Source organism: Eumetopias jubatus, unplaced genomic scaffold, assembly GCF_037043125.1.
Source record: "Eumetopias jubatus isolate StellerSeaLion01/CBP00866 unplaced genomic scaffold, mEumJub1_p1.0 scaffold_12, whole genome shotgun sequence".
Lineage (NCBI taxonomy): Eukaryota > Metazoa > Chordata > Mammalia > Carnivora > Otariidae > Eumetopias > Eumetopias jubatus.
This window is the reverse complement of record NW_028274818.1, coordinates 78,788,299-78,814,377: the sequence shown is the minus strand read 5'-3', so window position 1 is coordinate 78,814,377 and position 26,079 is coordinate 78,788,299. Positions and strand designations below refer to the sequence as shown.

Below are 26,079 nucleotides of genomic sequence, written 5' to 3'. Positions count from 1 at the left end.
ACTTAGCATTCACCGGTGGTCTACAAGAGTCTACAGCACCTCCTTTATTATAAAGTGGGAACCTTCTCTAGTGCCAAAGGACTTCAGAAGCTTGTGTCTTGTTTCCTTTTAGGGATGTACCCCATCCTCTGCTGAAGAGTCATTTTCAGGCTGACAGGAACTAAGCAAGGGACCCATGAATCCAACAGGCCAGATAATTATGGACTAAAAACTGACAACTCTGAGGCCAAAATTACTAGTTTTAATTTACTAGACCTTAGGATCAAACACCTTTAAAACAGCCAGAAGTCATCCTTGGCCAAGAGGCAACAGTCTGGCTATATGAGATCCTAAAATGCTGGGACAGTTTGCTGCCCCTTAGTAAGTAGCCACTGGTCCAAGCCCTCGGCCACCCCAGCTGTCAAGGACCCTCCCCAGAACCCTGCGGACATCCCCATAACCTAGGAACTCACAGATTAACACCTAGCCCATGGGGGATAGCACTCTGACTCTGACCCTCTCCCTAAGGCCAGCAGTTCCCAACCAGCTGTTAAACATTCTTATCACCACCCCTGGATAGAACTCAGTCTTTTCTTTGAATCTTTCACCAACATCCTTCCAAGGTCTCTAGTACCAGAACTAGCTGATTTGCAAGTTCATGAATACGACAGAGAAACACAAAAGAAGGAACTGAAAGCCATACAAGGATGGGAGGGTAGGGGAGTGGACTTCCCCTCTCAAGCAAAAGGATGGGCCCAGGCTTCTCCTGGCACATGAAGCTTCCTCCAAAAATACTTTTCTACAGAAATGAAATTGTTACCCAAAGTGACCTAATGAAGCAAAATATAAATTCTGCTTTGAGTTAAATGCAATCAACCGTTTTCAAAAATCCCCAATGAGGATCAAGGAAGTCAGTTTCTCTAATTTTACAGTTGGGTGTATATTAATACCACCTGCTTTCAGCTGACTGTAAAGAAGACGAACAGACAGCAGAGGGTGGGGTCTGGCTTCCTGGGACAAGGAGCAGCATGTCCTCAAGTCTGGGTCCTGGAGTCATTATTCTGAATGTCCTTTTTGGTGGCCAGGCACCTTGCAATACACTGGAGCTACAAGGAAGAGCGAGAATAAACCCAGTCCTTGACCAGGACCCCATCAAGAGAGACAGTCAAGAAAAGCAGGAAGTGCCATAAATTCGTTTGATGAGAGAAGGACTCAGGACTAGTGAGGGCTGGGGGGTAGGGGGGTAGAAAGGAGACACCTAGAGAAGGAACACAGGCCAGCTGCACTGGGTGAGGAGCTCATGAAATCTGAAATTTCAAGAGAGAAGAGATCAAAACAAATCAAAACAATGAGATACCACTTCACATCTGAATGGCTAGTATCAAAAAATAAATATATGATAACAACAAGTGTTGGCGAGGATGTGGAGAACTTGGAACCCTCGTGCGCTACTGGTGGGGACGTACACTGGTGCAGCCGCTACAGAAAGTGAAACAGAATTACCATCTGATCCAGCAATTCCACTTCTAGGTACTTATCCAAAAGAACTGAAAGCAGGGATTCGATTAGATATTTCTATGCCTGTGTTCATGCAGGTTATAGCAGTCAATAAATGGATGCAACCCAGGTGTCCATCCACAGATGAGGAGATAAACAAAGTGGTGTGTGGGTGTGTGTACACACAATGAAATACCATTCAGTCTTAAAAACGAAAGAAATTCTGATGTACTACAAATGCGTGAAGCTTGAAGATATTATGGCAAAGGAAATAAGCCTTAGGTATGTGGAGTATAAGTAAGCCTGACTTATGTGAAGTACTTAAACAAGACAAACCATAGAGACTGAAAGGAGAATGGTCCAGGTGCCAGGGGCTTAGGGGAGGGAGAATGAGGAGGCAGTGTTTAATGCGGATGGACTTTCAACACAGGGAGATGGATGGTGGAGATGGTTATCCAATGTGTACCCTGAAAGTGGTTAAAATGGTCATTTTTACGTTATGTATACTTTGCCACAATTTTAAAGAGAGAAAAAAAATTTGAGTAGTTAGTGTCTGAATGAGGGTTGGAGGAAGGAGGGCAGCAGAAGGGCAAGAACAAAGAACACTTCCAGACTTGACAGCTTCAGGACTATAGAAACCAGGCACGCTGTTCAACATTTAGGATTTAACTACCTAAACTGCTCCCTGAGCAATGAAAAGACAGGGGTACTAAAGACCTTCTCCCCCAGCGTGTCCAGCATTAACACTTTAGTTGCTGACTTATGAAGAGGTCCCAGGGGTTCCCCAGGCAGGGGGTGTGGCAGGAGGGGAACTCAGAGGACCCGGGTCATGACTTATTTATCAACTGGACATAAGTATTGCAATGTCTTACCTGCCAGCTGCCTGTTAGCCCTGGGTGTGGGGTAGGGTTTAGAGGAAGAGCAGAGACAGACAAAGCTGGTAGGGGACAGACCATGGAAGCCGTGTCAAGGAGTGTGTCCCCTGTCTCAACTCCAAAGAGAACCATGACAGAGCTTTAAGGAGGGAGCAGGGAACAGGCTGGTCACTGAAGAACCCCACCCCCAGACTGGCAGGATGTGCAGAGTGGATTGGGGAGGATGGAGATGGAAGGCAGAAGGATAAAACAGGGCAGAGGGGAAGGACAAGGAGGCTGCGAGGAAGCCTGAGGGCTGTCCAGGAAAGCTGGATGAAGGGCAGAGCCATTTGCTAAGGAAGGATCACAGGAGCAAACAGGGCTAGAGAGGAGGATTCAGTCTTGGAACCTGTGACGAGCCTGCGGTACATCCAGATAGAGACACATAAGAGGAAGGACCCCAGGGAGTGATGTGGGCTGCAGGTAGAACTTCAAGTAATCAACACATGGAGAGCAATTTTCACCTAGGAATTCAGACAGTAGGTGTATGTATAGAAGCAAGAGGCAACAGAAGAGTCTGAAGATGAATGATAGTTAATATCTGAGGGTGTAGAAATGATACATAAGAAGGATGAACAAAGAAACAGCAAGTATCCCAGGACGTTGTGGCCACCAGAAGAGGGGGAAACAGTGTTTCAACGTCAGAGGGTCCTTGGTGCCAAGGGCTGCTGAACAGACAAGGAAGACACTTAAATTTTACAGGACAGACAGCTCAATTAACAGCAGGTGTGTCTCTGGTATGTTCTGAACCAAGCCTATGACCTTGTAATGGACTGCCAACACATCACCTCATGATGATCTATTAGACATTAACAAGAACATCAAGTCACCAGGTTTGGTCATGAAATGGCACTGCTACGGTCTGAACGTGTCCCTCCAAAATTCCTATCTTAAAATCCTAACCCCTAAAGATGATGGTATTAGGAGGTGGGGCCTTTTGGAGGACCCTTAGGTCATGAAGGTGGAATCTTCGTGGAACTGGATTACGTCCTTATGAAAGCGGCTCCAGAGGGATCCCTTGCTCCTTCTACCATGTGAGGACACAGTGAGAAGACACTGGCTATGAAACAGGAAAAGGGTCCTCACTCAACCACATTGGTGCCTTGATCTTGGACTTTCCCAGCCTCCAGAAACGTGATAAACTGCTGCTGGTTTTTGTTGTTGTTGTTGTTGTTGTTGTTGTTTTTACTTTTCATATTTCCATGTTTTTATTTTTTATTTTTTTATGATTATGTTGCTAATCACCATACATTACATCATTAGTTTTCGATGTAGTGTTCCATGATTCATTATTTGCGTATAACACCCAGTGCTCCATGCAGAACGTGCTGTTTATGAGCTCCTTAAGTCTGTGGTATTTTGTTACGGCAGCCCAAACAAAGACAGGCGTTAACTCCTCTCTCCAGCAGAACGAAAATAATTCATTTTTCCACACTGCATTCTGTATTGACTGCTTTGGGCATCCAACATCGGTAAAATCCTCCAATTCCAAGCCAAGCCTACGCAGCTCTCAGTCACTTTTAATTCATTTTTAGTAAATTTAAAAATCAATCTTGGCTCTTTTCCTCCAAACTTAATCACTTCCTTTGTAGCACTCTGCAGTGATCCCGGTATAAGGTACCTCGGGAATCATGCAATACGATACTGTGCCAATTGAAATCATGAAATATAAGTATATTTTTATTGAAGTACTGATATATTTCCAGATGCTATGCCAGGAGCTGGAAAGTCAAGAGGAAGTAAAACAGACATAATGCCCTGCAGTCCCAAAGCTTATCATCCAGTGAGGTATGCAGACAACAGACAAGTGAATATGGTGTGATAAGGTAAAGTGGAATCCCCTGTCCTTTGTTCTCGAAAACAGGGATTAGCAAACTTCTTCTCTAAAGGGCCAAATATTAGATACTTCAGACTTTACAAGATAAATGGTCTCAGTCACAACTGCCTAAAAGCCGCCATGCATAGTAAGTAGGTGAACCCGTGTGGCTGTGTTCCAATAAAACTTTATTTATAAAAATAGGGACACAGTTTGCTGACCTCTGCTCTAAGTGCTCATAACTTAAAATACTTGCTGATTCACTTACTCATGAATTCAAATGAGGGGGGCGGGGGGGGGGAACAGGTCTTTCAGAGAGCCCTCTTCCTGGAAACAACATGCCATCGTGAATAAAAAAGTTGGAGCCTCCGAGTCACAACCATGCAGACCTAAATCAAAACCCTGGTTCTTTGGGGCGCCTGGGTGGCTCAGTCGTTAAGCGTCTGCCTTCGGCTCAGGTCATGATCCCAGGGTCCTGGGATCGAGCCCCGCGTGGGGCTCCCTGCTCCGCGGGAAGCCTGCTTCTCCCTTCCCCACTCGTCCTACTCATGTGCATGCTCTTGCTATCTCTCTCTCTCTGTCAAATAAATAAATAAAATCTTTAAAAAAAAAAAAAAAAACCCGGCTCTGCCACAATTATTAGGTCTGGAGCATTAAGAAAATGATTTCATTTCTTTGAGCTTTATTTTCTTCATCTGTAAAACGAGGACACCCTCATTCACTACACACAGTCATTTCAGAAATAAAATGGAACAATGAACGGAGGGTCTAACCAATCCCCTGGCTCACGGGAGCTGCTCAGTGTAAGTCATCAGCAGACAAGGAATCCAGGCCTGTGGTCAGCCAGATTATCAAAAAGGAGCAGAAAACATGCAGGCGTCGTCTCCGAGATTAACAGGCTAGTCATGACTTTCCTCTCATTTCTGAACCACAGGCCTTGACTTCTATTAAAGTTGTCTTGCTTTCCTCTATTGTGTAAGTTAGGTTGTTTCTGGAGGCCTGTAAACAGATATCCAACTCAAGATGGCTTCCAACATTAGGAAATTTACTGTCCCAAACAACATTCAGTCCAGAGATAGGGCAGCTCTAGACGTGGTTAATTCAGAAGCTCGGTGACACTACCGAGGTACTTCCCATCTCTCTGAGCTGCCATCCTTGGTGTACTGGCTTTTGTCCTCAGACTTGTCCCCCTTCATAGTCACAGGATCATTGCCACAGCTCCAAACGTTTCAACAACAACCCAACACCATAAAATAAGTCTTCTCTTATGTCTCCATTCAAATAGCAAGACATTTTCTCAGAAGGCCCTCTGCGGACTTCTTCCTTCCCTTCGGTCAGAATTTCATCTAGTGTCTATTCTGAAAACAGCTACTGGAAGGCTGATAATTATTATGGCTGGCCTGATCTGCTCTAGACTCACTCCCCCTGGAGTTAGCTTCAGGCCTGAAGCTCCTGGTGACCCACCATCTGAACAAAATCAATTCTATCAGCAAGAAAGAAGGGACAGAGCTACTGGGTAAGAAATAACAAACTCCTGCTGTAATGATTCACACAAACTTGCATAACTAGAAGAGAAAGTTACACAAACTGCAGGACCAGATTCTGGAAATGCAGACTCCCATCTCTCACTGCCACCAAATCAATCACGTGCATAGATAAATCCAGCCACTCGTCCAAGGAAGAGGAAACAGCTCCCCTGGACACGGCCAACTCTCGCCTTTGGGGCTTGAATCCCAAAGGAGACACACTGGATAACCTCATCCCAAGCCTCTCTTGAGTCCTGCATACCCCACCTGTTGGCACCATCTATTCAAGGGGATCTCAGCTGGGGACGGACACCCACGCCCACCAACAGTGCCTGACAGGACAAACCTGAGCTGGCAGCCTGTTTGTAATCACGTCCATGCTACCAACATTTCATAACTCAGGGATGTTTGGGTCAAAACTCCCCAAGTCAAAAAACACAGAAACTAACCAACAAACAAAACCTGACTTCTAAGCCAAAACCAAAGACAGACCAAAACAAAACAAAAAAAAACAGACAAACAAGCCAACCTGGGAATGGGGGACAAAACAAAAAAACAGACAAACAAGCCAACCTGGGAATGAGGGATGGATGCATGCACTGGCTAAAAACCTCACAGAAGTGGAAGAAATCTGCCTGCAAGCTCCCTCTCCCAAGCTACAGTTTATCACAGAAGGAACACCGGGCACCTGATTTATAGACAAGCCATGCGCAGGCCGCAACGCAGCAAGAGGAAAAGGTGGCCACTGGGCGCCTTCAAGGGGCCATGCTCAGCTTTGGAGGATGAATCCAGATCAAACCACCTCTCCCACAAAAAACAACTGAAAAAGCTAGGCAATTATTCAGTTATTAAAACAAAACCGAGGACCTGGGAGCACTACAAAGGCAAGGAACAAAGAACCCAGACCCCCGAGAGAAGGCAAGTCCACAGACAGAAGCCCTATATTCAGAGCCTTACTTGGCCCTTGGGGCTTCTTCCAGCTATAGAGTTCCTCTGAGGAGAAGTTAAGCAGGGCTTTCAGAATTCCCATAAAGTCTGAAAGGGAAAAAGTTCAGGCTCAGAACCAGTGGAGGAGGACGGAAACTGGTCAACAGGTCAGGGATCCAGGATGCACTGGATTGAACAGTGTCCCCCGAAAATTCATGTCCCTCTGAAACCACAGAATGTAACTTTGTTTGAAAAAGCTCTTTGCAGATGTAATTAGTTAAGTTGAGGTAATACTGGAGGAGGGTGGGCCGAAATCCAGTAAGGCTGTTGTTCTTCTGAAGAGAGGACACAGAGTCAGAGGCCCAGAGGGAAGAGGCTGTGGGAAGACAGAGGCCCAGACTGGAGTGAAGCCACCATAAGCAAGGGGCACCAAGGACGGCTGACAACCACTGGAAGCTGGGAATGCATTCTCCCTCAGAGCCTCCAGAAGGAGTCAGCTCTGCCAACACCTAGATTTTGGACTCCTGGCCTCTAGAAATGTGAGAGAATAAATTTCTCCCTGTTGTTTTAAGTCACCCAGGGTGTGCAGATTTGTTATAGCAGCTCTAGGAAATGAATACACGTTGGAAACCCCAAGTAACTATGTCCTAGCAAGAAGGCACAAGCAGAAATACATCAGCCTTTGCAAATGCTGAAGCCCAGGCATGACATGCTCAATCGTTGATGGGAGTAAATTGATCTTCCTCTATCCTACTTGCCTGAGCAGCAAGAGTGACTCCCCTCTGAAGAAAGATAAATCATCACAAGTTTCACCCAACTCTTCATACATAACACTCAGTAGAAACTACCAAGCACATGCCAAAGACAAGGATGGATTCAAAATCAAGACAAAAACAAAAACAAAACAAAACAAAAACAAGGGACTTCTCGCTATAGCCAAGTAGGAAGCTAACAAATCCTCTCCCCAGAAAGCAACTATAAAACTGGACAAAAATGACAACAATGTCCACACTCTGGAAACTGACTTCAAAGGCTTATCATCTGAGAGGTGTTTATGCTTGAAAACTGCTAAATTTCAGACATGAACAACATGAATAACAACAGCAGGACAATAAATGACAACACCACGCGTCTCAACTGTCAAGGGCAAGAGGGAGAGGAGCAGAGTGTGGAGAACCAGAGCAATGGGCCCCCCTACAGATGGCAGGGGGCGTGGGTTCCAACCACAGCAGTGAATGTGGGCCCAGAGCCACAGAGCCTCAAGGTGAACCAAAGCTAAAAATCCATATTTCAACATGAAATATCATAATTTATAAATGTGGACGACTTTTTAAGAACATTTTTTTAAGCACACCATACAAGGGTTACCAGTTTCCAGACTTAGTCCTGCATGCACCCTAACCCCCGATGACCAACAGCAGTCCTGCCCCCGCGGACTCAGTATTATCTACTGTAGCATGAATTTCAATACTCTCGGTCTGCTCAGTCATTACTTTGATTCAGCTCTTCTGTCTTCAAAAGGTAATGCTTCCCATATGTAAACAGAGCTAGTGCAACAGCCCTGTGGATTAATTCACCATTACTTACCGTCTCCTGTCCCTTCCAATTCAGCTAATTGAGCAAGAGTGGTCTACAAAGCAGCAGCAATGGGCATCGGGCCACTGCCGGAGGAGGAGGGCGCAGAGAAGAGCCAGGAATTTGACATCAGGCTGACCTGGGCTGGAATCCTCAGCTCTGCCGTATACTAGCTATGGGTACTTGAACAATTTATGAACTTATTTGGGCCTCAGTGGCATCATCCAAACAATAAGCACATTGTCACCCAGCGTGGACAGTCGCCGCCATGTTTAAGATTTTATTTATTTATTTGAGAGAGAGAGAGTATGAGCAGAAGAGGGGCAGAGGGAGAGGGAGGAGACTCCCCGCTGAGCAGGGAGCCTGATGCGGGGCTCGATCCCAGGACCTTGGGATCATGACCTGAGCTGAAGACGGACGCTTACCCGACTGAGCCACCCAGGCGCCCCAGCTGCTGCCATGTTATCAAGCACCAGCTCCAGGAGCTCTGTACCGAGGCCTGGGCTCTGCAGGCACTTCCTCCTGGAGCCCCCAGCACAACACTGTGAGGCCGGTCCTGTGCATGGCCTTATTTTACACCTGAGGAAACGGAAGCTCAGAGAGGGGATGTCCCAGAGAGCTCACGTGTGACGAGTCCCAGAGCACAGATTTCAACCCAGTCGCCCAACTCTAGGGCCTGGTATCAAGTACTAAGCCACAGAAAGGGCCAGGCCAGCAGCCAGCAGGACGAGGAAGCACAGGGATGCTCATTTCCATGCAGGCCTCCTCTTTAGATTTCATTTTCTCCATTCTGCCTGCCACGGTCATTTCGATGGCTTCGAGAGCAACGAAGCAGCCACCGATTCGATCTTTCCCGACTCCTAGCAGTTGAAAACCCACATGTGCCCCTCCCCATATGAGGTTTTTATTCAAACATTCAACAGCGGGAAAGAGATTTTATTTTTTAAATGTTTTTTTAAGATTTTATTTATTTATTTGAGAGAGAGAGAGAATGAGAGAGAGAGAGCACGAGAGGGAAGAGGGTCAGAGGGAGAAGCAGACTCCCCGCTGAGCAAGGAGCCCAATGTGGGACTCGACCCCGGGACTCCAGGATCATGACCTGAGCCGAAGGCAGTTGCTCAACCAACTGAGCCACCCAGGCGCCCAGTGGGAAAGAGATTTTAATTAGCCACGGACCATCCGGCACCAATGAATGGTTAACTGCACCGCAGGCAAGATTGACAGGGCCCTCAGCAGCCCCTCGAGAGCTAAGCTGGTCTGGCCTTTCCCCTGCTTCGTATTGGCAAGAAGGCCGCCCAGAACCTCCTCCGCAGCAGAAAACAAAGCAGCGACTCTGCGTGCTAGTCAGTCTCTTTTCGGGATGCGGGTGCAGAAATCGAGCTAAGAGCCAGTGAAGGGGCAAGAATGGGAACTCAGGCGGTGCCTCACAAACGTGCTGGTGCTCCTCGGATTACCAGGCCCAAGTGACAAAAAGACAAGAATTCTAGTCCAGATGGGAACAGAAAGAGCCATTCTGCATGGCCAAGGCTCAGAGTCCAAGTGAGGATGAGAGGGAAGAAATGGTTACAAGTTTAAAGGGTGCTGGGGGAGAACCTGGGTGGCTCAGTCGGTTAAGCGCCTGCCTTTGGCTCAGATCATGATCCCAGAGTCCTGGGATCGAGTCCCGAGTCAGGCTCCCTGCTGGGCAGAGTGTCTGCTTCTCCCTGTGCCTGCCACGCCCCCTGCTTGTGCACACGCTCTCTGACAAATAAAGTCTTTTGAAAAATAAATAAATAAATAAAATGAAGGGCGTTAGGGAGAGGAGGGTAACTGGTTAAATGTTTATTAGGTTCTATGAACCAAAGCAGCTGATTCTCACTGAAACCTCCAGACAACTCCCCAGGCAGACGAGAAGATGGCCCTCACAGGTGAAAACAACTAAGGCTCAGAGGGATGCTTCCCCAGAGTCATTCCAGACTGACACACACGGTCTGACTCCAAAGCCAAGGTTGCCTCTGCCATGTTAGCAGCTGCCCTCATGGCATGGAAGCTGACCCAGAGCCTAGTGGTCTACTCCACACCCGTTTCTCTCAGGTAGCTACTGCAGAGCCAGGGAAAATGGAAACAAGAAGAAATACAAGGGCCCATCACACCGAGGAGGACTCTGGGCAAACTTACGTCCTCAAGCAGCTCATCAACCAGCCCACAGCACTGAGCCACCCCCAAGCAGAGGCCAGGAGACACCGCCAAAACCACAGAGGCTGACAGCCCAGGTGACCAAGACAGTAGGCAGTAGTTTCCACAAGGACTGAGGCCCTGCAAGGCGGCTCCTCTTTGACCTGGCCCTCTATGTCCCTGACTTTTAAGGGAGGGACCCAGGAGCACAGAAGAAAAATCAACCAGTGACAGGAATCCCTCTTGCAGCTGTCTCCTGACCTCAACGGGAACCCCATTCACTTATGAAAATGGGCAACTGGTGAGATGAATGACAGCAAGTGAAGATTCATTGAAGGGCTAAGAGCAAAAGGAAGGGAGATGCACAACACAAGGGAGCAGGGGAGGCAAAGGGAATGTTTGGCAGAGAATTCCCAACAGACACCTCTGCCAGACACGGCGAGGGTGGACGGTCAGCTGGGAAAGAGGGGCACCAGCAGGGACACGGAGGTCATCACAGTAACGAGATTCAGGAATTCGGGGCAGCCACAAGCAGGGTCTGAAAGAAGCTGCTCTTTAAAATGCTAAGGAAGGGGCGCCTGGGTGGCTCAGTTGGTTGGGCGACTGCCTTCGGCTCAGGTCATGATCCTGGAGTCCCGGGATCGAGTCCCACATCGGGCTCCCTGCTCAGCAGGGAGTCTGCTTCTCCCTCTGACCCTCCCCCCTCTCATGTGCTCTCTCTCTCTCTCTCTCTCAAATAAATAAAATAAAATAAAATAAAATGCTGAGGAAGAGGGGCGCCTGGGTGGCTCAGTCATTAAGCGTCTGCCTTCAGCTCAGGTCGTGATCCCAGGGTCCTGGGATCGAGCCCCACATGGGGCTCCCTGCTCCGTGGGGAAGCCTGCTTCTCCCTCTCCTACTCCCCCTGCTTGTGTTCCCTCTCTTGCTATGTCTCTCTCTGTCAAATAAATAAATAAAATCTTTAAAAAGTAAAATAATATAAAATAAAATGCTGAGGAAGAGGGGCGCCTGGGGGGCTCAGTCAGTTACGCGTCCAACTCTTGGTTTTGGCTCAGGTTATGATCTCAGGGTCATGAGATGGAGCCCCACGTCGGGCTCTGCGCTGGGCATGGAGCCTGCTTGAGATTCTTTCTCCCTCGGCCCTTCTGCCCCCAACCCAACCCCCCTGCTCACACACACCCTCACTTTCTCAAAAAAAAAAAAAAAAAGTTGGGGAAGAAAGACATAGAACATTTTTTATATGACATGATACACTTTTAGGTCCAGATCCAAAGCAAATCACTTTAAACAGTTTCTTCATCTGTACAGTGGAGAAAATAAAGGTCCCTACTACTCACAAGGCTGTCATAAAAACTGAATGAGTTAATTTATATAAAAGACTAATGAAGTTCCAGCCTTGTGCAAAGTGCTCCCGTGTGTTAGTAGTGATTGTTAGCATTATCCCTGTCATCCAGACACACAGGAGCACGGCACACTACTTGGACAAAACTAAAATGGATGGTAGCAGAGCTGTAAGCTCAGAGACCTACTGATTCTGTTGTTTCTGTTGCTGGTGTTGAAGACAGATTTAATTACAAAATGTCATGCTATCCCCATGCACAAAACTAAAACACATCATCGATTTCCCAGCAATTGCCATGGCACCTGGTGACATAAGTCCCTTGGCTGCAGGACCCTGAGCCCCCAGAGATTGCAACATGTGGCTCTGAGGATTCTGCAAAGAACAACACCATCACTGACTACAGGTAAGACATCCTCACATGTGGATTTCTGCACCATCAGGCTGCCCCCATCCCAGTCCCACACAATGCCTGCCTTGCCCGCTATTAAAAAATAAATAAAAACTTTTCAGAAAAGACCACATCTTCTGCACTGCATCAGGCCAAGCAGTACCTGTTTCGGTTTTGCTGGCGAAGCCTGCTGCCTGTTTGATCGCAGCCGCCGTTAACGCTAATCCCCGGCTCCTCTTCAGGCCATGCTGCAGGACGGCCTCAAACTGGGCACACAGACAGGTTACCCTGCAAGAGAACCAGTGATTCATCAGCCCACCTGCGCAGGGAGAGAGACAACCAGGGCAGCCCCAGCCCCTCCGGGAAAGGGGTGAGTCACCAGCTCTAAACCTCAGGGGAGGTACACACCTGACACCTGGATTTATGGGCAGGCAATTGACATGCAATTGACTTGGGCCCCTCAGCACACCTCTCTCCATTTGTGTTATTTCACATACCTCCAGGAAGCCCCACACAGTCTAGCCATATTCATCAGCCTCTTGAAGAAATAGGAACAATTCACAAGAAAGGAAGAAAAATGGAATTGGTGCCAGCCAGCAGAGGAGAAAAAAATAAAAGCCAATTTAAAAACAAATCAGTCTGGCATGGGGAAGGGTGGGCTAATTGTATTCAATTCACAAAGTCCAACTCTAATTCATATCACGTGTAGTTTAAGGAACTAGATTATCTTTCAAGAGATTGAATGCACCAGCCTGCCAAATTGGAAACAGTGTATAATTTCATGGCCTGTTACATACACTAAAAAAAATAATATGAATTCTGATTCTTGTTCTTTTTTTTGTTGTAAGGGATTATATTGTGAAGTCAGATCCAGACTTGATGGAATGAATTTTCAATTAAGTTACTACTGGGGATTCAATTAAATTTATTTCTCAATAACCAAAGAAATCACGAACATACTGGTAAAGAGATGAAGTCAGAGCTACTACCTTCTATTCTTTTTTTTTATGTTAAGTTAGCCACCATACAGTTCATCATTAGTTTTTGATGTAGCGTTCAATGATTCATTAGTTGCGTATAATACCCAGTGCTCATTACAACACGTGCCCTCCTTAATACCCATCACCCAATACTACCTTCTGTTCCTTACAGTCCTCCCAGGGCTCCTGGGCACCTAGGCCCATTGAGTCTGTGGACTTTAAGGCCCTTCTATTCACTCATGCAACCTATGTTAAATCCTTGGGGCGCCTTGTTATGCACCACTTAGCACCATGAACTCCTATGTAATACACACCACAGTTATAATAAAAACCCCAGGAGGCCCTCTCATTTTTACTGTGAACATAAAACTGTTATAGAAAGAGTCTTAAGGAAAAGTTAACCAAAAAATTCCATGACACTGGAGCGCCTCTATGGCTCAGTTGATTAAGCGTCCAACTCTTGATTTAGGCTCAGGTCATGACCTCAGGGTCGTGAGCTCAAGCTCCACATCAGACTCCACAATGAGTGTGGAATCTGCTGAAAATTCTCTCCCTCCCCCTCTGGCCCTCCCCCACCCTACTCACGCTAGCACTCTCCCATCCCCCTCCCCTTAAAAAATAATAATAAATCCTGAACTCCTCCTATATACCAGGCACTACTGATCTAGGCTCTGAGGATACAGAGATAGCACAGTCTCTGCCTCACCAAAACTGCACGGTTTTAGCAGAGGGAGATACACAAAGATGCTAACCAGACCATTTCAGTTGATAGGAACTCTGAAAGAAAGGAAAACCAGATGAGGTGGTAGGTGAAGAAACAGCAGGAACAGGTTTAGATTCTGGGGCCTGAATGGAGGTAACCTTAGAGTTATGACCAGGATGTGACAGACACAGCAGACTAGGCAGAGGGACCCAGTGCAAAGATCCTGAGGCCATCACCATCTGGCTCAACCTTGCCTAACTTCAGGCATTTCCGGTTCCACTCCCTTCCACGCCTGCAGTAATAATACTCCAAGGGCTTATTGCTCTGTGGGCGGTAAAATATTTTCATACCCATTATTTCTTTAGCTCCTCCCATCAACATTACTATATACAGGTGAGGCAGGTATTATCTCCATTTTATACCTGAAGAAACAGGCTAAAGACATTTAAGAGACAGTACATGAGTACATAATAAGCAGCATTATAAGACTACATAATTAACAACATCTGTACTCCAGCCCGACCCAATCCCAAACTGATCCAAAGTAGATTCCAGATACACCCCATACCAAGGCAAACATACTTATTCTGAGACAAATGTCCTCTCTCTCCTACACCCCTCCTTTACTCAAGTCATCCGTCTACACCAGAAAACCCTAACACAGTGTCAGCAAATATACAGCACTTGCATTTACTCTCCATTCTGTGCTCATGACAGACATCACTAATCCATCCCAGCATTCTAGGCAACCACTGTCAAAGATCAAAGCTGGCCCTCCACAGGAAGGAAGCCTAATTAGCCCAAATCTAACACCTGTCCTCAACAACACTATTTGGTTTCCAGCTCCCACTTTGGCTCCCCTGCACCTAGCTCAGTGTCTGGTACATGGTGCATGCTCCACAATTGCTTTTTCAGGGAAGTAATTAATCTTGAGCCATGAGTCCCAGAATACTCCCCCCACATTGAAACAACCCTCTTTCCTAGGCAGATGTCACTCTTGAATATGAGATATGCATATGCTAGTATCTCTACAAATCCATGCAGGCCCACATTTCAGGGCTTCCTGAAAACTGGGACACCCAACAAAACCATCTAAATTCCAGGAACCAAAACAGGAATGGCAAAATGGAGCCCAACCAAAGCCCTATCTCAAGGCAAAAAACAAAAACCCCGGGCTGTGTTTAGAGTTCTCCATAATAAACCACAGCCTGGAGGCACCTGGGTGGTTCAGTCAGTTAAACGTCTGCCTTCGGCTCAGGTCGTGGTCCCAGGGTCCTGGGATCAAGTGCCAAATTGGGCTCCCTGCTCAATGGAGAATCTGCTTCTCCCTCTCCCTCTCCCCCTCTTCCCCTCCTCCCTGCTCATGCTCTCTCTCTCTCTCTTTCAAATAAATAAAATCTTTTTTTAAATAATAAAAATAAAAATACTTAAAAAAAATAAAGCGCATCCTGTATCTTTAAACAAATCATCTGCAAATGTAATAATTGAATCAACAATCTCTGTTAGTTTACTTGGCTCTCTAATGCACAAGTCAGGGGCTGCCCTGCCAGCTCTAGATAATATCTAGCCCCTAAAGGGAATGGAATGCAGGTGAACAGCACAAAACCAGTCCCCAAGGTTTGGGTTACATCATCAGTATTACCTTCTAGATGCAGACAGGTCACAACCAACCCAACACAGCAGAAAACTCAGGGAGAGTACTAATCCTATAATTAATTCATTTTGATGACTACCTTGCCAAAGGCCATGCTATTTATCACCCTTCCCATGTCCCCTTTTCACTTCCCCAATGGACCTGAGCTTATACCTACTGGTCATTCAAGACTTAGCTCGAGGGTACCCTCCACCAGGAAGCCTTCCTGAGTGCTTCCTCATTCTCAACTTCTTTCTACTGCAGCCCTTGACCAACCTCTCTGTTAATGATCTGCTTTAGAGATGCCTCCTCATGCTGACCTGAGCTCCCACACAACAGGGATTGTACCTCATTCATCTTTGTTGTCCCAGCACCTAGCACAATGCCTGGCTACTGTGGTAATGACGACCAAAACAGTCCCTCCCCTGGGGGCATTCGGAATACAGGCTTGATGGACATTTAGGAGAGAGATGCATCTCAGGAGATCTTATATAATCTGTAATCCGAACCCAGGTCAGTTAGGACTAGTGAATCAAGCAGAACACACTTGTGTAGCCACAGGCACACTAGGCACTGATTTATAACCTTGTCACCCTAAGGTTTCCATTTCTTCTCATCTCTACTCACTTATATGATCATTCCTACTAAATGAAAGAAGTACCTGTGCTATGGGGCTCTTTATTTCCTCAGCTCGGTCTCTCCTATTTCCCAGAATGCTCTCTGCGAGATGCATTGGGGCATCACCGTGGTGGGTCAGCTACCTCCATGGCGTTTCATCACAGCTAACTTCTACTCTGAGTCAATGAACTGGGCACGTTTGTAATTAAGTAGGGGAACGTAACAGCGAATGTTTTCTTTTTTTTTTTTAAAGCATGAGTCAAGGGACGCCTGCGTGGCTCAGTCAGTCAAACATCTGCCTTCTGCTCAGGTCATGATCCGGGGATCCTGGGATCGAGCCCCTCATTGGGCTCCTCACTCAGCGGGGAGCCTGCTTCTCCCTCTGCCTGCCGCTCCCCCCTGCTTGTGCTCTCTTTCTCTGGCAAATAAATAAATAAAATCCTTTTTTAAAAAGTTTTTAAATAAATAAAAGCACCAGCCAAGAAAATCACTTCAAGTTTTTATGCATACAACTGTTGACCAGATGAATGGATAAATAAAATGTGGTATCTCGAGACAATGGAATACTACTCAGCAGTACCAAGAACTGAAGTACTGACAACACACCACGACAGAGATGAGCCTTGAAAATATTATGCTAACAGAAAGAAGTCAGACCCAAAAAGCCACATGTTATAGGATTCCATGAAATGTTGAGGAAAGGTAAATATTTAGAAACCAAGTCAATTAGTGGTTGCCTAAGGCTGGAACTGGGGATTAATTGTAAACTGGAACAGTAGAAAATAGACATAATGAAAATGTTCTAAAACTGGGTGTGCTAATGGTTGTACAACTCTCTAAATTTACTTTAAAAAAATCACTGCAGGGGGCGCCTGGGTGGCACAGTTGGTTAGGCAAATGACTCTTGGTTTCCACTCAGGTGGTGATCTCAGGGTGGTGAAATCGAGCCCCACATCGGGCTCCACCCTCACTGCAGAGTCTGCTTAAGACTCTTCCCCACCCCCCTGTGTGCACCCTCTCTATATATTAAATAAATAAATAAATAAATTTTAAAAATCACTGCATTGTACACTTACAAGAGGTAGATTTTTATGGTATGTAAATTAGACTTCAATAAAGCTGTTAAAAATAAAAAATTTAAAAAACTGGGGTACCTGAGTGGCAGAGTCAGTTAAGCATCCAACTCTTGGTTTCCAATCGGGTGGTGATCTCAGGGTCTGAGATTAAGTCCCACACTGTGGTTCACGCTCAGCAGGGAATCTGCTTGAGATTCTCTCTCCCTCTCCTTCCACCCCTCCCCACCAAACTCAATCTCGCACATGTGCTCTCTCCCTCTCTCTAATAAATAAATCTTTAAAAGAAAACTGCTCTTGGGCGCCTGGGTGGCTCAGTTGGTTAGGCGACTGCCTTCGGCTCAGGTCATGATCCTGGAGTCCCGGGATCGAGTCCCACATCGGGCTCCCTGCTCAGCAGGGAGTCTGCTTCTCCCTCTGACCCTCTTCCCTCTCATGCTCTCTATCTCTCGTTCTCTCTCTCTCAAATAAATAAATAAAATCTTTAAAAAAAAAATAAAAATAAAAAAAAAATAAATAAAAGAAAACTGCTCTCAAGGTGCTCAGTAAAGCCTGATAAAGAAATGAAGGAATGGAAAATTAAATACCTTACTCCTGCTGAATTTAGAACTACCAACACCAGCAGAGCTGGACACCGTGTGAGCTTAACTAGTTTACTGCTGAAATTCTGCAAACATTGGTTTTCCTGAGTTTTGACCTATATTTCAAGACTCCTTATCCTGCCACATTAATCTGTAATAAGATTCTTAAGAATCCTGTACCTTTTTATGGCAAATGTTAGAATAACTGACAGGAGCAGCAATAAAAGCTGCATTTTTATGAATGACATCAAATTAACCTTATGAAAGAGGGCATATTTCCAAGTGCTCCTTTCACTATGTTACAGGAACCTTTTGGGGAAAACCAAGTACATCATGAAAATGGACCAGATTATCCTCATGTGGAAAGTTCCAATGTTACCTGGAACGAAGTCAACTGTACCCATAAAAATCAGCCAATTAACAGCATCAGCCATATCTCAGACTTAGCATAGTACAATCACCACTAGCCGTACTAGAGCAAGGCACCCATCTGCAATGGGCCATGCTCTACATTTATGTGTAATAAATTAAATTTTCCAAAGGTTCACATCCTTCAACCTATAAATTTTCCTAGCAGATACCAATCCTCAATGGCAATCTGTAAGTTAGATAAAGATTTAGGAACGAAGATACTAAAAACAACATTATCTACACCTGCAGAAAGTTAAAAACCACTAAAGATTTGACACTTGGGAAACTGGCTCAACAAACCATAGCACAGCTTATAACCGAACGCTATTTAGCCCTTAAAACTCAAACCTACAAGTTTGTAACATAAAATGAAAAATAAGCAGGATACGAAACTATATATTAAGTACACTCTCAACTATGCTAAAAAGAAAAAATCCTAAAGGGAATTATGTGAAAACATTAAGAGCCACTTGGTAAAAGAATTGCTGGTGATGTCTTTCTTGGCTTTATGCTTTTCTGAACTCAGCTTATTTCCAAAACAAGTATTAAAGTAGTATTCATGTCTCAAGAATCAGAAATATTGCTACCTTGAGCTACAACGAGCGGAGAAATACAATTTAAAAGTTATGGGGGCGCCTGGGTGGCTCAGTCGTTAAGCATCTGCCTTTGGCTCTGGTCATGGTCCCAGGGTCCTGGGATCGAGCCCCACATCGAGCTCCCTGCTCTGCTGGAAGCCTGCTTCTCCCTCTCCTGCTCCCCCTGGTTGTGTTCCCTCTCTTGCTGTGCCTCTCTCTGTCAAATAAATAAATAAAAATATTTAAAAATAAATAAATAAAAGTTATGCTGAGGGACACCTGGGTGGCTCAGTTGGTTAAGCGTCTGCCTTCAGCTCAGGCCATGATCCTGGGGTCCTGGGATCGAGCCCCGCATCAGGCTCCCTGCTCAGCTGGAAGCCTCTTTCTCCCTCTCCCACTCCCCCTGCTTATGCTCTCTCTCTCTCTCTGACAAATAAATAAATAAAATATTTTTTTAATTTTTTAAATAAATTAAAAATGTAAGTTATGGTGAGGAAAAAGCGTACAACTATTTTAAATGCTTATAGAAAACTTGAAATAGCATTTTTAAAAATTTATTAAAAAATAAATTTTTAAAAATAAATAAAAAGCTTAGATTTTAATGTTAAGCCAAAAAAAAGCAGATATACAAAGATATAAAAGTGTTTCCAACCCACAAATAAAAAATATTGCAATAAATGAAACTATAACATTAAAATTTTATTTTTTTAAGTAAACAAAACGGGGCAAGGGAATTCCATTTACAATAGTAACAAAAGTAAAATAAATCCTACTTTTAGGGCGCCTGGGTGGCTCAGATGGTTAAGCGTCTGCCTTCGGCTCAGGTCATGATCCCAGGGTCCTGGGATCGAGTCCCACATCGGGCTCCCTGCTCCTCGGGAGCCTGCTTCTCCCTCTGCTTCTCTCTCTCTCTCCCCCCCTCTCTCTCTCTCCCTCTGTCTCTCATGAATAAATAAATAAAATATTTTTTAAAAAATCCTACTTTTAAACAAGAAAGATAAAAGTCCTATGAAGAAAAGCATAATATTTTCTTAAAAGGTATAAAAGTCAAAATAAATAGAAATACCATTTTCCTGAATAAGATTTACTAAAATAAAAATGTCATTAATGTATAAATTAATATACATAAATTAATGTATAAATTGAATACAATTCCAATAATAATCCCAAGGATTATACTAATAAGTCCAAGGAAGGACTTGGCACAGTGTGGTTTTGGGTGCAGGAATAAACGTATTAATGGAGTATGGGGAAACCCCTCATAAAAAATCCAAATAAATATGGAAACATTAAATATAGTAATAATAATAATAGCACTTCAATTCAGTTGGGCAAGAACGGGCTGTTTTAGCAGGGGCAATAACACAAGTGTCTGGCTACAGGGCTAAAAGAAAAGAATAAACTTGTGTTTCAAACTCCAGATAGAACAAAACTCCAGATGGATCAAGATAAAGAAAAATATAAGTGGGAAAAAAATAAAACTGTAAAAATAATAAACAAAAATACAGAAGAACCTCAAGACAGGATACTCTAAAACCAAAATTTTAAAGGTTCATTCGAGGCACCAGGGTGGCTCAGTCAGTTAAGCGCCTGACTCTTGGTCTCAGCTCAGGTCTTGATCTCAGGGTAATGGGTTCAAACCCCATGCTGGACTCCACACTGGGCACGGAGCCTACTTAAAAAAAAAAAAGTTCATATAATTAACTGCATAAGATTCTTAAATTTCTATATGGCAAAAGATACCATAAACATGGTAAAACAATAATGATATACTGGAGAAAATACTTATAGCACATAATAACTGAAAAAGGATTAAAAGCCATAATACATGGAATGCTTCTACAAACGGATAAGTGAAAGACAAGCAACTCAAATAATAAACTTTTCAACAAGTCAACAAACCATGAAAGGAGGAAATATTGGCCAATAAACAGATGAAAAGATACTCAGTCTCACCAGTGGCCAGGAAAGTGTCACAGTATTAAGATACCAATTCAGGACTATTCAACTTTAAAACCAATCACAGACCAAGCACAAGTATATGTAAATGAGCACTGTTGGGAATATAAATGTGAATTGCTGCATCTTTCTGCAAAGAGATCAGACAGTACAACTTTTTTAAAGAATTTTATTATTTATTTTTGCGAGAGAGAGAGAGCACACACGAGATGGGGGAGGAGCAGAGGGAGAAGCAGACTCCCTGCTGAGCAGGGGCCCAACACAGGACTCAATCCCAGCACCCTGAGATCATGACCAGAGCTTAAGGATCATAACCGAGCAAGCTACCCAGGCACCCTAGACAGTACAATTTTTTTAAATGCTCATATACTTTGACTCAGAAATCCTACTTCTAGCAACGTATCCTATAAAAATAAAAGCATTACTAATTTAAAAAATGAGCAAAAAGCATAAACAGACATTTCACCAAAGGGGATACATGCATACAAGCATGAGAAAATATGTTCAATGTCATTAGGGAAATGCAAATTAAAACCACCATAAGATACGACTGCACACCTGTAAGAATGGTTAAAATAGGAAATCATGACAATGCCAAATGCTGGCAAGAATGCAGAGGAACTGGATCACTTGCATGTTGTTGGTAGGAATGTAAATGACACAGCTAGTCTGGGAAACACTTTGGCAGTTTCTTATAAAACTAAATATGCAAATATCATCCACCCAACAACTACACTCTGGGTGACTACCTCAGAAAAATGAAAACATTATATTCCCATAAAAACACCTATACATGAATGTTTACAGCAGCATTATTTGCAGTAGCCAAAAACTGAAACAACCCAGATGTCCCTCAACGAGTTAATGAAGAAACAGAGTTTGGTCCCTCGATACCACGGAATACTACTCACAACAAAAAGGCACACACACTGCTGATACGTACAACAACATGGGTGGATCTCATGGGAATCACACTGAGTGCGAAAAAAACCCAATCCCAAGAGGTTACACACTGTATGATTCCACAATTATAATGTCTCCAAGTGACAAAATTATAGAACGGGAGGACAGATTGGTGGTTGCCAGGAGTTAGGGATGGAGAGGGAGGGAACAGGAGGAAGGTGGGTGTGGTAATAAAAGGTCAGCGGGAGGGATCCTGTAACAATGAAACTATTCCATTATCCGACTGTGGTGATGGGCAGGTGTCCCTATGCAGCGATCATCCTGCACAGAACTACACACGCACATGTGCACACAAGTGCACACACACACAAATAAGTATAAGCAAAACTAGAGTTTTACAAGGTGTTATTACTAAGGGAAACTGGGGAAAAGGGAAACCAGGGACGCCTAGGTGGCTCAGTCGGTTGAGCGTCTGCCTTTGGCTCAGGTCATGATCCCAGGATCCTGGGATCGAGCCCAGCATTGGGTTCCCTCCTCAGCGGGAAGCCTGCTTCTCCCTCTGCCTCTGCCTGCCGCTCTGCCTGCTTGTGGTCTCTCTCTCTCTTAAATAAATAAATAAAATCTTTTAAAAAAAGGGAAACTGGATTTTTCTATATTATTTCTTACAAATGTATATGAATCTACAATTATCTCAAAATTAAAAGTTTAAATAAACAAATATAAAAACACTAGTAGGCAAAGATATGTGTGTGTGTGTGTGTAAATGCTTTTATTGCAGCATTGTTTACAATAGCAAAAGCAAAAACAGAACTGGAAACAACCAGAATATCCATTAACAGGAAAATAGTAAATAAGTTATAGTACCTCCACACTACAAAATATTACACAGAAATTTAAAAAGATGAGATGCCGTATGAAATCAACCCTAAGAAGCACCACCTTTCCCCCAACACATATACATCTTTGAAATCCAGCTGTGCCTCATAATTGATGAAATTATATAATTAAAATTGGCATTGGTCGTGAAGATGCCATTGATAGTAAGCTGCACCATTATGTTACCTACTGACCTGGAACAATCTCCATCATACACGGCTAAGTTTAAAAACAAAAACAATGGGGAGCCTAGGTGGCTCAGTCAGTTAATCGTCCAACTCCTGATTTCGGCTCAGGTCATGATCTCAGGGCAGTGAGATGAAGCCCTATGTCAGGCTCTGTGCTGGGCATAGAACCTGCTTAAGATTCTCTCTCTCTCCCTTTCCTTCGGCCCTTCCCCACACCCTCCCCCAACTCACATGCTCTCTCTCTATATATTTTTAAAAAAGGCAAGTTATAGAGTATAAATGGTATAGTTCCCATTTGTGAGGGAGTAGGAGAAAGAGGAGTGGGTTCCAATGATTATGTTCTCTAAATCATTTGCACTTTCTACATCATTTGAGTAGACTTAAGCATCCCTGAAAATTCATGCAAATTCATCTAGAGCAAGGATCATGAGGGCTGAGGCCCCACATCCCAATGTGACAGCACCAGTATGCAAGGGCCCTCCCCCCACCCATGGCTGTGCCAGGGGTCCCAGGACCTGAGAATCAAGCCAGCCTGGTGCTCTCAATTAGTGCCACGTGCCGTGGCCCAGAGCATGCTCTCTCCGTGCGAAGTAAATGGAATTAAAGTAAACTGCGGCCCAGAGATAAAGGACCAAAAAGATCTGTGAGAAAGATGGCAACCATCTAGAAGAAACTAAAATTGGCTTTAGTTTTATCCCATAGGCCATACAAAAATAAATTCTAGGTGGATTAAAGGCTTAACTATAAAAATAAAAATATTACAAAAAAATTTTAAAAACACTGCATGCACAATCTAACATTCGGAAGATCTTTTTAAAACACTGAAAACCTATGGGGCGCCTGGGTGGTTCAGTCACCCAGGGTGGTTAAGTGTCTGCCTTCAGCTCAGGTCATGATCCTGCGGTCCTGGGATCAGGCCCCACATCTGGCTCCTGCTCAGCCAGGAATCTGTCTCTCCCTCTCCCCCTGCCACTCCCCCCTACTTGTGCTCTCTGTCAAATGAATAAATAAAATATTAAAAAAAAAAAAACAATGAAAACCTAGAAACTGGTAGGTAGGCATATGGGTCCATAAAAAGACATTTAATCATGTAAAAAATTTTAAATGTGGTAGTATAATAGATACTGTTGTCTGTGCTTACAAAAATAATGGACAGATATGAAAAAATATTTGCAAAGAGAAAACAGAGGAAAAGTTAATTAATTATAATAATATATAAAGAGCTCTCACAAACTGACAAGGAGATAAATAATCCAGTAAGAAAATGTATACTATGAAGGAGCTTTACACAAAACAGTAGTCATATAGCCAAAACATATTTAAGGGAAAAAAAAGATACTGAAATTCACTAGCAATCAAGGAAATGCAAATTAAAGTGACTGTGAGCCACCACCTTTTTTTTTAAGATTTATTTATATATTTGAGAGAGAGAGTGTGTGCAAGGGCAGGGGGAGGTTGAGGCAGGGGGATAGGGAGAGACAGAACCTCAAGCAGATATTGCACTGAGTGCAGAGCCTGACCCAGGGCTTAATCTCACAACTCTGAGATCACGACCTGAGCCGAAACCAAGAGTCGAATGCTTGACTGACAGCCACACAGGCGCCCTGAGCCACCCCTTCCACCCATCAGACCTATAAAACTTCAAAACAATAGGAAAGAGAAGGGTAGTCTCATGCACTACCAGTAGAAATTTTTAGAAAGATACCTGATCATAGTAATTATTAAAATTGAACACATATTGGGGCACCTGGGTGGCTCAGTCAATTAAGCATCTGACTTCCACTCAGGTCATGATCTCAGGGTCCTGGGACAAAGCCCCGAATAGAGCTGGGCACTCAGCGGGGAGTCTGCTTTCCCTCTCCCTCTCCCTCCATCTCTCCCTCCGCTCATGCTCTGTTTCTCTGTGTCTCTCTCTCAAATAAATAAAATCTTTTAAGACAAAATATAAAAACTAAGCAGATACAGGGGCGCTTGGGTGGCTCAGTCAGTTAAGTGTCCATCTCTTGATCTCAGCTCAGGTCTTGATCTCAGGATTGTGAGTTCAGCCCTGCGTTGGGCTCCACACGAGACATGGGGCCTACTTAAAAAAATAATTCAATTAATTAAATAAAATAAAAACACATATTCTCTTTGACCCAGCAACCCAACTCCTAGAAATCTATGCCGAGGAAATAAAATCCTCGGTATTCAAGTAAAGATGCTCAAGGGTGTCTGTTGTTTCATTGTCCACAACAGTGAACAGTGGACACGAAGTCACTATTACCTCATAGGCAGCTATTTGCACATATGCATCATGAGATATAATGCAACCTCGTAAAAATAATTATTAGATTTATAAAATTAAAAATAATTACAACAATTATTGGAACCTTAACTTGGAAAGGTTTTGACAGGATAGTGCCAAGAGAGAAAACGCAGATACAGAACATTATATATCATTCAATTTTTGTAAAACAATGGCAATTAAATCTGTGTGTGTGTGTGTGTACACACATGTGTGTGTTACTTGTAAAAATTATATAAACATGAAGAACACCACAGAACAAATAATTTTTGGTCATGAACACAAGGTACTCAGAGGGAGGGAGGAAAAAGATAAAATAGAGAAAAAAGAGGCTCCAAAAAAGGTTGACAAAGAATCAGAAAGAATTCAAGCCTGGCAGCAGTGAAAACTCACAAGGCAATAGTTTTCAAGATACTGTAAGTGTGAAGGTTTGAGGGTGGCAGACAGGCATGTAAAAAGAAATCAAATAAATGTTCTACCAGAGGAGCCAGAATGAAAAAAATAACCAATTCTTCAATGGGTTGAATCACAATTTCTGACCATTTGCAAAAGTTACTAATATCAGCACAGTGACTGTCTTCTCTGGGGCAGCCAGACCTCCAGCTCTTCGTCTAGACGCAAACACAGCCTGGGACTCTCTTGGCAGACAAGGAGCTTCAGAATCAGGACCGGAAGCCGGCAGCCGGGAAGGAATCAGCTGAAGGGGCTGGTTCCATCAAATGGGAAAAAGAGAATGGAAAAAACACAAGTCCCTAGATGCAGAAGGGGTGAGTAAATGGGAAACAAGGAAACACAGAAGTGACACTAAGCCAGTGGCCCACGGGCTCTCCAAGCTTGGTTGGAGCCCATAGCCTGGGGAAAAGAAAACTCCACACCAAAGCTTGCTTTAAAATAAAACAGGGGCACCTGGGTGGCTCAGTTGGTTAGGCGACTGCCTTCGGCTCAGGTCATGATCCTGGAGTCCCGGGATCGAGTCCCGCATCGGGCTCCCGGCTCAGCGGGGAGCCTGCTTCTCCCCCTGACCCTCCCCACCTCATGTACTCTCTCTCTCTCTCTCATTCTCACTCTCTCAAATAAATAAATAAATCTTTTTAAAAAATAAATAAATAAAATAAACAAAACAAAATTAAAAACGACACACAATTGCTCTGATTTCTGGCCACACCTGAGAGTCAGA

At 44.2% G+C, this 26,079-nt stretch overlaps 1 protein-coding gene across 1 annotated transcript in view; it reads right to left on the bottom strand.

Moving 5' to 3' along the window:
* SNX29 (sorting nexin 29) overlaps positions 1 to 26,079 on the bottom strand; it is a 507,012-nt gene that overhangs the window by 450,087 nt on the left and 30,846 nt on the right. The window contains exon 4 of the mRNA XM_028117489.2: positions 12,282 to 12,406. Coding sequence (XP_027973290.2) covers positions 12,282 to 12,406 — 125 coding nt within the window. The remainder of the gene's footprint in view (positions 1 to 12,281; positions 12,407 to 26,079) is intronic.